The following is a 12,324-nucleotide window of genomic DNA, read 5'->3' as shown; positions in this document are numbered from 1 at the left end:
CATACGCATTTATAACTATCACAATTAAACTCTTATTTTCAACTTGTTCATAAAATATTATGCAAGTCGAACCTTGCATGCTGCTCCTCCATTGATGATAGCCTTGACAAAGATGCCCAGATCAGCGTGGGTCTCCTTTGACCTGTTTCCCTTGACGCTGACCCCTAACCCTGCCGAGCCGGAGTCATTCAGAGGCACTTCCAACGTCAGGAACTCCCGCGTACCGTCTGGAGTTAAGACTAGTTCCTCCTCTTCTACCTTCTTCGGAGACAGAGAGAGACATTAATACATTTCCTGCCTATATAGTCTAATTAAACAAAACGTCCTGTCATCTGTTAAAAGATAAAATATCATCATTAAAAAGCAACGAAAGAGCTGTGAGAATGAAAATGGGTGAACAAGGACCGCCTGGAGAGACAGGTTCATTAGAAAAACACATAAATAATTCAAAGCTAAGACAATTAAAGGTTCAGTTCACCCAAAAATAAAAATCCTGTCATGATTTTATTATTTACTGCATAAATTTCTTTATTCGTGTGAACAAAAAAGAAGAATATTAATAACCGATAATCCTGAGGCACCATTGACTATCGTAGTAGGAAAAACTGCTGTTCTGTGACACAAAAACAGTTTTCAGTTTTCGACTACGGTAGTCAATGGTGCCTCACAACTGTCGGAACACCCATCCAAATATTTTTCTCAAATATATTTCGAACAAAGAAATGTAAACAGCTCGAGAGGGAGAAATTCATGACAGAACTTAAATTTTTTAGTTAACTTTCCATTAATGTTAAAGGGGTCATATGGCGTGAATACACGTTTTCTGTGTCTTCGGTGTGTTATAAGTTGCCAATGCCAATATAAGACACATAAAATAGCAAAAATGTAAGTGTCGGAACAAAATATGCATTCCATCTTAAAGCAAATGGTCAGCCAGACCTGCCTGAAACGCCTCGTGTAACCACACCCCCACAAATCTACGTCAGTTTGTGGTATGATTTGACTAAGACTGCCCAAATGTGTACGCAAGTAAGGTGGGCGCCCCTGTCAGTACAATTGCTTTGGTACCTGATGTTCCAAATATGGTAAGATGCGTTACATGTCCGTCACATGCTTGCAGTATTCGACCAATCACTACGCACTGGTTAACTGGCCAATCATAGCACATTTCGCTTTTCAGAGTGATAAGCTTTGTAAGAAATCTGCGTGTTTTAGAGAGGCGGGGCAAAGATGAGACACACACATGCACGGTATGTGGAAAAGACAGCATTTTTAACATTAAATTGTGTACACATTGCATTCCATCTAAAACAAACCATAATATTAATTTGAGCCGTGTCATATGATCCCTTTAAGACCAAGTCTCTGAACAAGTGCACTACAGACTATTTAAAGTTGTTTAAAGAGAAGCGTAAAAAACATGTAAGGATGGCAAGATGTGGTTGAATTAATGTTTTAAACCCACTTTCCACTCATTCTCCTGTCTGACATGCATGGCTATCACCTTCACCTGCTTTCGATGGAAATTCGATATGCGTAATTGAAGCTGCAAAGGCAGAATACCGAAAGAAATGATGGCCGTTAGACCCTTTGCTCTTATTCAGACACAAAGATAATAAACCCATTAGGTCTAATGCTCTCACGACCTCTGCAATGTCTCCCTCATGTTAACAGCTGTCAGTGTGTGAGTGTTTGTGTGGGAGAGAATGAGGGAGAGAGAGAGATGTCATTCCTAACAAGCGTTCACTGAGTGACTGCGCTATAAAGCGCTCCATCTTTATTGAGCTTTAATCACCTTCACTTTATTGTAACAACCCCTGAAACACACAGTCGCACGTACACACACACGCACGCACACACAATTCAGCAGGATATGTTCAGTAGGAAATGGATGGTTTTCATTTAGTTCTCTCGTGCACTCTCTGTCCGCCGCTGGCAGAGCAGATCTTATCAGTCTTGAGAGGTTAATGCACAAACAGCAGTGAGACAGACCAACAGAAAAACAGGAGTAGGTTTGGAGCATATTATAGTTATGTTCCAGGTTCAATGCGAGGTTGAGCTTGATCAACAGTATTTGTTGCGTAAAGTCAAGTAGTGATGGAAATCGTATAAATTCGTCCCTTAAAAAAATCGAAGATGAAGTAAGACAAGTTAACTTTCATCTATTTCAGAGGTATACTTTCAAAATACATTTCTCTTTCATGATATTTACTTCTTGAATCAAAACGAATCCTATCTGGATGTAATGTCTAACTTTACGCCGCGTACCTTAAGGCAAAATGTTCCTTCATTTGTAAGTAGCTTTGAATTAAAGCATATCCTAAATCAATATACGCAAACAAAGAACGTGTCCAAATAGTGTAAAAGCAGAAATTTGAAGTTAATATTGTTGTCAAAGAATTTACATTAAATCTTTCATGAAAAGTATCTAGTTTATTATGCAGAGCTGCCTAAAATCATCATTTTCTACATCGCAGGCGGATACACATTCTACACGTTCATTACATTTGGCTTTTTTTCATCATCTGACATTATCATTATCATCTGCTGATTGAACACATCACCTCCTGCTTCACAGGGCAACATAAACAAGAAAGTTACATCACCCCACTTTCTCAGTACTCTCGAGCAGCACTGTGCAAATGTTACCAGGTTTACAGGCTATACTGGCTTTCCACTGTCATGACAGAGACGGGATGTAAATGCAAGACTGATATCGCATAGATCCCTTTTGAAGTGTTGTTTATCTGATGAATGATACAAAAATTGGATCCAATCATGATGCTAGTCACGTTACACTTTCTTTTATAGTTATCATGCTTGGTGTTAATGGCCAATAAAGCTTATGACTATACACCGTGTATCCTAAAGGTGTCATGAATTAAGAAATTAATTTTAACTTGAGCTTTTGATTAATAAGAGGTCTGTGCAACCTATTATGCAGGGTTAAGCTTCTTTTATGAAGAAGTTCCAGCTCATGTGGGTAAAACATTGAGCGTTTGTTTGCTTCATATCATCGTGGATTCCTTTGTGGACGCGGCACAGGTAAACGCTGGATTTCTGGAGAGACTGAGATTAAAAAGCAATGCTGTGCCGTCAATATTGGATCCGACAAGAATGGCGCAGCAATCTTTTGTGAGTAAAACATATTTGAATGTGTCACTATTGCTTTGTTCGAGATCGCTTGAGCTGTCTTGATTATAGGTAACGTTAACCTATTTGTCCACCAGCACTGTAATCCAATCATAGAAGAGGGCGTTTACCTACGAGTTTTCAATGCGGCCTTCCCATAAACACCAAGCGTTTCTTGAACCGGCCTCAAATCCAGGGCAGAATATTGCCTATTAATTGTTGATTTTGATGTTTTTGAATGAATAAAACATGCCAATGTCAGACCTCAGACAACAGCATAAAATCTTAATAAGGTCAGTTCAAAAAACCTTTAAAATAGATTATTTTGCTTCTGTGGCAAAAGTCTTTTTTAGTGGTGTGATCCCACAAATATTGTTGAGAGAACAAAAATCCTGTATTGAATCCTGAACATCTCTTGACAGTTCCTTGATTATGTAATGTGTACTGTGCTCATGGAAGAGAAGCGTATGTGTGCATGGGTTCTTACCCAATCTCTTGTGTTCTGTATTGCTGGTTCGATGTTCTAAAGAGAGTAAGGAAGAGGAGGTTATACTTGTAATACTGTAGCTGAGAGCCCATGAATGCTTACAAACACACACATTGCACAGTCCCTAACATTAACAAATTTGGGTACATTAGATTTTTGGTTTTGATATAAAGTGGCCCGCTTTACCTTTACTACTCTAAGGAGAGAAATGTATAAAATCTTATCTCTAACACCAAATGAAGCAATAAAAATGCTTTTAGATTCTCTATATTTCCAGGGTCGAATCTCATATATGTCTGGGAAAAGACGTCCCATCCCAAGTGGTAATATGGTGTCTGTAGTTAACTCAACGATTAAACTTCGAATGTAAACAGAAACAAAGTGTCAGAAAATGTCACATTTAAAATAACCATGTGAAACAAGTATGGTGATGCTGAGCCGAATGGCAGAAATTCACTCTCCTGATACCGAAACACAGTTCCTTACCTTTTCTCTGGGTAGAAATGTCTCTTCCTGTCTAAGCACCAGGAGACTCACAGTCCCGCCCATGGGTGTGGCCCTTAGCAGGGAAACCACCTCCTCTTGGCCACGCCCATTCAAATCCACCCCATTGACCTGCACCAAATTACAAATTTATTTAATATTTGCCAGTTATATTATAACCAAACATTTATTCAACTACTTTTTTTAATAAAATATTTTTAGTTTAAAACGTTGTCATTACCTCTAGTAGTCTGTCCCCCGCTTTCAGTCGCCCGTCCTGTATGGCGGCTCCTCTGGGTAGGATGTTCTTCACGTAAATAGGGGCGGAGCCTCCCAGGGGCACGTCTCTTGACGTGATGCTGAACCCAAGACCTTCAGGTCCTGTATGAAGACAGAAAACAAGCCATTAGAAGGCATACAAAACAAAAACACACAAAAAAACTGTTTTTGACCCAAGTGAAGAAACTAAAAGTCTAGAAGATTTTATAATTCAAAGAGCAAGAGGAGATGTTTAACATATAAAATAAATTTCTTATGGGTAAACATTTTTGAATTTAGATTTTTATATCATCTGATAGCTGAATAATTAAGCTTTCTATTAATGTAGGAGTTGTTAATGATAGGACAATATATGGCGGAGATACAGATATTTATAACTCTGGAATCTAAAGGTGCACAAAAAACAAAACATTGAGAAAATCGCCTTTAAAGTTTTCCATCAGAGGCGCTGTAGCAGGCCATCCACTCACAAAAATAACATTTTTATATATTTAGGGTAGGAAATTTACAAAATATCTTCATGGAATATTGATATTTACTTAATGATTTTTGGCATAAAATAAAAAATTATCATTTTGACCCATACAATGTATTTTCCGCTTTTACTAAAAATGTTCCTGTACTACTTAAGACTGGTTTGTGATCCAGGGTCACAAATGGTTACATTATAATTCATGAAAAATTAATTGTAATGTTTCGTCAATTGTGCGGACAAAAGCTTCTGCTAAAAAAATTGAATGTAAATACCCGAAAATTTGTGATGATGGTTTGTGATGGTTTTTGGTAATCTTTACGTTCAGTGTGGACAGAAAAATTGCCAGAGCTAGCAGAGTCATAAAAGTATTCTTTCTTTACAAACCAACACCAGAAGTGCACAGCTTAGAATAGCACTGGGTCTATTAAAAACACTACAGGAATGAAGAAAGCCATCTGGTTACAGGGAGCAGGGGGTGAAAGGTGAAAAAATGATGACCCTATGCCCCTACAGCCTGGACCTAAACCTTCTGTGGCACAGAAATGAAGAACAATTGGAGATTGTGAGAGCGAGGCCACAGAGGTGAAAGAGAGACCACAGGTAGAGTTCAGTAAGTCTCCACACAAAGAACACGGTGAGATTTCCCAGTGTGTTTGAGTCTCATCCAAAAAAAAAACTGACAGAATCAGACAGCCATATGGAAACGCATCACACTGCCACGCAGCGCTGCCTAGCAACGCTCCTAGCACCGCTGTTCCGTAACCCTGCCACCACCCCGTGCACCCGCTGGGCCACCTGTCCACACACAGGTGCCAACTCGTGTGCCAACTTTTGTAAATCATCTCACACCTTTGCAGGAGGGACACGCACACATATGAAAAGATCTTCTGCCAAATAACAAAGCAAATTTCTCCCACAATCAGTTCATCAGTAATATTCTCACAAATAGACCTCAGATTTATTGGCTTAGCTTTAATTATAAATCATATTTCAGTCTGCCAGGATGCATATTGAAAGAAATATTAAATATTTCTCATTTATTTGAAAGCCACAGTCTGATTCTTTGTAATTGTTTAAAAAAAAATTACATACACACACAACATTTCACATCAATTATGCCAACAACAGGTAAATATATATATATTTTTTTATCAAGAATAACTGCCTCTCCTAGATTTGTACAATTTACCTAGAGTTCTCTCTGCAATAGTTCACCCAAAAATAAGACCGGAAGAATATATTGATCAAGAAATACCTTTTCTAAGCTGGATTCCGAGTCTCCTCCCAACCTTCTTACTGAAACCTGATGTGGGGGTGGGGCTTAAGCCTCTTTGAGGAGAGGAGGCGTGGCCTAACGGAGGTTTCCCCGCTGGGCCACCAGGATGATGCATGGGAGAGCTGGTATCTGTGTGGTTATCTGATGAATGTGATCTGTGTTGTGCCAATCTGTGAGCGGCGTGGTCCAGTCCAGCATTATTGACTGGATCGTTGGTGAGGGAATCAGGGCTGAAGCGTCCGGAGACATCAAAGCTTGCCCTAGGGTTGTGTTCATTATGGGATATCTGTTCATACTGCGATCTCATGGAGGATGGCACCACATGAAAGAGGATGACAGGAGAACGCATAGCCTGGCGAAACATGTTCTGAGCTCTGTGAACATACAAAACACATGCATAAACCTTTAGGTCAAAGTTAAAGGAAGTTACAAAATATAAGAAGTGTCTATTTGTGAGGGCTGTTAATACACAACACAGGGAAAAAGGATATAGAAATGAATGCTTTGGTGGACGGATGGACAGAGGAATGAATGGACAGATGGGAGATGTAATGAAAAAGCAAGTAGAGATGATCATCTGGGTTTTCAGGGGAAGGAAGCAGTTAGCTTAACAACAGCCAGGAGCTTAGCAACCAACCTGCAGCAAGAAACTGATGGACTATAAAAGAAATTGGGAAAAGCAAGCAATGTCAGCCACATAGAAATCAGAGGAAGATAAAAAGATGTTCAAGCACTTTGCAAAGATGTCAAAGATGAGGACATACTGCTCAAAGCGGACGTTCCGCAGGTCTCCGTTGTTGATCCGAACGATGCAATCGTTTTCCTGGAACAAACCCTGAACGTGTGCTTTTCCCCCGCGTTCCAAACGCTTCACCAGAAGACCCAACGTCCTGCCACATAGAAACACGCTTATGAGTCTAAGATTTATTAGCAATGCACTCAAAATCATCATGCACTCAAAGTGAAACATTAATTTAAACTGCGCTAAATCAAATGAACCCTAAACTAATGCGGAATCATAAAGCACTTCCGAACGAAGGCTAGTTCTTCATAATAAGTTATGTTTTTTATCTTAATTTTTCTGCATTGTGTTGCTGGAGCTCACTTGCGAAGAGATATAATAATGCTTTTAGGTAGATTAGCGTGCTTGCTGCTTCCTCCCATACAGATGCTTTTTAGATACACATCTCGTGGACAGTCTCTTATGCCGGTGGAGGTTTCAATGACTCTTTAGAGTGTGGAAAACATGTAGTTACCTCAAGTGTTTAGTCAGAACACCTACAAACTGGGTCAGAGTCTGAATAGAATACACACAAAAGCTGAAAGGCCATGGCTCTGATTCAAATGAACAACCTAAACAATGATGTCACATTTGATGGACAAAGAGAAGCAGTGAGCTCACACTCCACGTTCTAAATAAACCTTCTGGTAAATAAACCTTCTGGTGTGTTCCTGGTATTGATCATCATTGGATAAGATCCCACACATACACACACAGAGTGTTACCTGCGGTCACGCCCACTGAAGGGCACCACATGGATGCCGAGCGGACCTCCATCATTCGACACTTCTACCAGTTTAACAATGTCACTACAAGGAAATGAGAACAAGAGTGTCAGATGAGTGTACTGTTGCAAAAACAGAAATACATGTAGGGACGGAGTCAGAATGTGGAGAGACGGAGTCAGACGCAGCAAAAATGCACTTCAAATGTAGAAGTGTACACTTATCAAAGACACACTTAAAAAAAAACATCCAGGATGGATAAAGACAATGTTCCCTTTCTGTCGGTCTCTCGACGTTGTGTCGAGAACGACAGATGGGGTTCGCCCTTGAGAACCAATCAACTCTGACTACTATAGAAAAGGCCAATGAAATTTGGCGAATGCAATTTGCATGCCGGGCTCCGCCCCCGGAAATCCGGTATAAAAGGAGGCCGGCGTGCAGCATTCACTTACCTTTTGTTCTTCAGAGCCATCGCTCATGAGTACAACTCAGGATTCAATCCTCTACAACTACACGCTGGTGCTACGACGTGTTACAGCGGATCGTCCCTTCCTGCAGCGACCTTCCCCTGGGCGTCTCGGCGGTTCCGGAGGTGTTAGAGATTTTTTCTAAAAGTCCTTTTCAGGACTGACTGAGCATTCTCCAGCGCGGCATGTCCCGCTGTTCTCTTGGGTGCGGCACCCTCATCGAGGAGGGGGATGGACACGATCGCTGCATTAGGTGTCTGGGCGTCCAGCACACTGAAGCAGCGTTCGTTGACACATCTGCCTGCACTGCGGGCAGATTGTCATTCAGAAGTTGCGGTCACGGGTGGCTGTCTTCCTACGGGAACCAGCCACCATTTCGTCTGCTACCCGGGCTGTGACATCTGTGGCTACGGCCCCGATGACCACCCACGTTAGCAGCGTTAGTGATACGGGGAACTCTGCGAACGTAAACCCGCCAGCCAAGTGCTCACGGGCCGATCGCACCCCGATTCGCTCTTCTGAACGTTCCCCAACCGGCGGTGGCATACCGTCCGGATCCTCACGCACACACTCGGAAACGATGTGTGACGTAGATGAGATGTCGCTCGCAGCATCGGAGGGAGACTGGCATCCGACTCTGCCGAATCCAAACTCCACCCCCAGCGGTCGAGTTCAGGAGGAAGCAGAAGTGATGTCATCCGTGCTAACCCGGGGATACGTGGTTCCCGAGGTCGGTGCGCGGTGCAAACCGCGCCCACCCCGGGTGCCATGTTTTTCCCGGAGGTGCATGAGGAGCTGTGTAAAACTTGGAACGCTCCACTCACGGACCGTTCCAGTGAAACCAGCTCCGGCTCCCTTACTTCCCTCGATGGTGAGGCAGCCAAGGACTGCGTCGAGATCCCCCGGGTGGAACGTCCGCCTGCGGTGCACCTGTGCCGCGGACGGCTACCACCTGGGGGGGGATCGACCACTCCTACCGTCCAAAGCACGTAAGACTTCGGCATCACTGGTGTCGAAAGCTTGCGATGTTGCGGGCCAGGCTGCCTCCTCTCTCTATGCCTTGGCCATCCTGCAGGTCCGCCAGGCCAGGGCGTTGAGAGGGCTCCACGAGGGTAAGGCCGACCCGGGTATAATGCAGGATCTCCGTGCCGCCGCTGACAGCGCTCTACGGGCGACTAAGGCGGCGGCACGGGCCCTGGGTCGGACGATGTCCACGGTAGTGGTCCAGGAGAGACACCCCCGGCTATACCTTGTGCAGAAGAGTGACAGCAAGGAAGTCCGCTTTCTTGATGCACTCATCTCGCAGGGTGGGTTGTTGGTAACACCGTCGAGGACTGCGCTCAGCAGTTTTTTGACGGCGAAGCAGACAGTGGCAATTAACCACATTTTTTTCACGCCGCGACTCGGCCGCCTACAGGCCTCCGAGATCTCACGTGACGTCTGCTTCCCTGCAACCCAGGACCCTTTCGACATCGGCTCCGGTTCCTGTGCCCCCACAGGCGGCACCCCGGAAGCAGAGGTCGAGGGGGAAACCTCCACCCCGTCAGCAACCTCCTCGCGAGAAGGGACACTGACGGGAAGACCCCAGGGAGAACAACATCGGGCCCGAACCTTCACAGCCACGGCTCTGATCGGTCGGTACGGGACGACTCCTGCCTCGTCACCAAAGCCGGGCCCTTGTTAGGGCTTGGCGCCCACTTACTCACTGAGTTTTCTGTTCTCCCCGGGTTTACTTGCAGCCGATCGCACACTCCACTGGACTGTGCTCGGCGAACCGACCTCACACCCTGGCGAGGCGTGAGGTCGTACACATACGACAGCCGTCACCACTCTCAAACCGACAGTGCGTGCCGTTGTCCCGCCAGGCAGGTAAGCAGGCGGAGCAAAAACCTTCCCTCCGGGGACTCCCCGCGACATGGTTAGCTCCGCCAGCCGACGAACCACCCCCCGTGGGAATGATGAAGCAGACCGTCCCCTTGGTCACCCTGTCACAGTCCCTGGGAGCTCGAGAGCTGCCCACACTGTCTCGCTGGCTAATGAGGGCGGTCCGTCTTGGTTACTCGATCCAGTTCGCCAGAGACTCACCCAAGTTTCGGGGCATCATCTCTCCCTCTGTCAGAGGCAGGGACGCCTCCGTACTTCGGGTAGAGGTCACCACCCTTCTGGCAAAACAGGCATCGAGTTCGTCCCTCAAAACCAAGATGTTCAGTGGGTCACCACCCGCACTTCATCGTTCCCAAGAAAGACGGCGGGTTGCCCCCAAAGGCTGCGTACCCTGAACAGAGCACCTTCACAAGCTGCCATTCAGGGTGCTCACACAGAGGCGCGTCCTGACATCTATGAGGTGTCAGGATTGGTTCGTGGCAATCGACCTGAAGGACGCTTACTTTCATGTCTCGATCCTCCTCGACACCGGCCGTTCCCACGGTTCGCGTGCGAGAGGCGGGCATATCAGTACAGAGTCCTCCCTTTCGGTCTGTCCCTGACCGCCCTTTCTCCCTGAGAGGAGGAAGGCGAGCGGGTACTAAACTATCTCAGCGACTGGCCTATCTTGGCACACTCGCGAGATCTGTTATGTACACAAAGGGACCTGGTGCTCCGGCACCTAGGTCGATTGGGACTCCAGGTCAACCAAGAGAGGGGCAAGCTCTCCCCAGTGCAGAGCATCCTCTTTCTCGGTATGGAACTCAACTCTGTCACCATGTCGGCACACCTGTCCGCAGTTGTGCCCAACCAGTGTTGAACTGTCTGAAATGAACATTTTAGGCAGACAGCGGTCCCCCTGAAACAATTCAGAGGCTCCTGGGACACATGGCGTCCTCGCGGGCTAATACCCCTCGAGTTGATGCACATGACACCGCTCCAACACTGGTTTCAGAGTCGAGTTCCGAGGAGAGCGTGGCACACCGGCAGCAGGCGCATGGTGATGCCGCCCTGCTGCCGACGCACCATAACCCCTAGTCTTTATGACTTTTTCGACGGACTCAGGTCCCTCTGAGCAGGTTATGAGGCAGGTCGTGGTGACGACTGAAGTCTCCCTGCAGGGGTGCGGTGTAGTGTGCAACGGGCACGCAGGTGGGGTGTTGGACGAACCCCCGCCTGCGCTGGCATATCAATTGCCAAGAGTTGTGGGCTATGCTACTTGCACTGAGCAGGCTACGGCCTCTCGTGCGAGACATACACGTGCTGTTCCGAGGACAGCACTATAGCTGTAGCGAATACAGATCGTCAGGGTGGCGTTCGCACACAGCAGCTAAACACAACTTGCTCGACGCCTCCTCCGGTGGAGTCAACAGGTGACTCGTTCCCTGCAGGCCACACACCCCGGGCAAACTGAACTAGACAGCCGACGTGCTTTCTCGCCAGTTTATGCCTCGTGGAGAGTGGCGACTCCACCCCCGTGCAGTCCAGCTCATTTGGAGGCTGTTCGGGTAGGCCCAGGTAAAACCTGTTCACCTCCCGTAACACCACCATTTGCCCGCTTGATAGTCCCTGCCCTCGGCACGGATATCCTTGCGCACAGCTGGCCGCGGGATGGGCGGAAGCACACCTTCCCCCCCCAGGAGCCTTCTTGTACAGACTCTGTGCAAGGTCAGGGAGCAGGAGCACCAAGTGTTATTGGTTACACCACACCGGTCTAACCGCACTTGGCCTCAGAGCCGATGCTCTGGACAGCGACTCCCCCTGAACCATTCCCCTGACAGAGGACCTGCTCTCTCAGGGGAAGGACACGTTCTGGCATCCCAGATCAGACCTCTGGAACACCCATGTCTGGTCTCTAGACGGGACGAGAAGATCCTAAGATGGCTACTCCCCCTATACGGCTGAGACCATCACCCAGGCTAGGGCCCCATCTACTAGGCGGTTACACGCCTCTAGACGGTGCCTCTTCTCGTCCTGGTGTCTTTCTCAACGAGAAAGACCCACTGAGGTGCTTGATCAGGATTGTGTTCCCCTCCTCACGAGACTGGAGACTAACATCTCCCTTCCACACTGAAAGTGTATGTAGTCGCTATTGCCACTCATCACGACTCAGTCGGTGGAAAGTTTCTAGGGCAACACGACCTGGTCACCAGGTTCCTAAGCAGCGAGAGGGCGGAATCCGCCTCATCTCCGCTCCATACCCTCTTGGGACCCTAAGTGGTCCTGGGGAGCCTCAGGGCCCCCCAAAGAGCCCCTCGGAGGTTCCGATCTTCCTCATAGAGTAAGACGGCCCTCC

General features: G+C 46.5%; 1 protein-coding gene across 3 annotated transcripts in view; it reads right to left on the bottom strand.

Moving 5' to 3' along the window:
- pard3ab (par-3 family cell polarity regulator alpha, b) overlaps positions 1-12,324 on the bottom strand; it is an 82,242-nt gene that overhangs the window by 44,234 nt on the left and 25,684 nt on the right. For 2 of the 3 annotated variants that reach the window (XM_056742060.1, XM_056742078.1), the window contains exons 7-13: positions 7,639-7,722; positions 6,897-7,022; positions 6,112-6,506; positions 4,344-4,483; positions 4,106-4,234; positions 3,620-3,655; positions 73-261 (exon numbers count right to left, since the gene is read on the bottom strand). In XM_056742060.1, the coding sequence (XP_056598038.1) occupies positions 73-261; positions 3,620-3,655; positions 4,106-4,234; positions 4,344-4,483; positions 6,112-6,506; positions 6,897-7,022; positions 7,639-7,722 (1,099 nt within the window). The remainder of the gene's footprint in view (positions 1-72; positions 262-3,619; positions 3,656-4,105; positions 4,235-4,343; positions 4,484-6,111; positions 6,507-6,896; positions 7,023-7,638; positions 7,723-12,324) is intronic. The other variant, XM_056742068.1, reaches the window with a different exon arrangement.

Source organism: Triplophysa dalaica, chromosome 3, assembly GCF_015846415.1.
Source record: "Triplophysa dalaica isolate WHDGS20190420 chromosome 3, ASM1584641v1, whole genome shotgun sequence".
NCBI lineage: Eukaryota > Metazoa > Chordata > Actinopteri > Cypriniformes > Nemacheilidae > Triplophysa > Triplophysa dalaica.
Note: the sequence above shows the minus strand (reverse complement) of the source record. Positions and strands in the feature narration are given on the sequence as shown.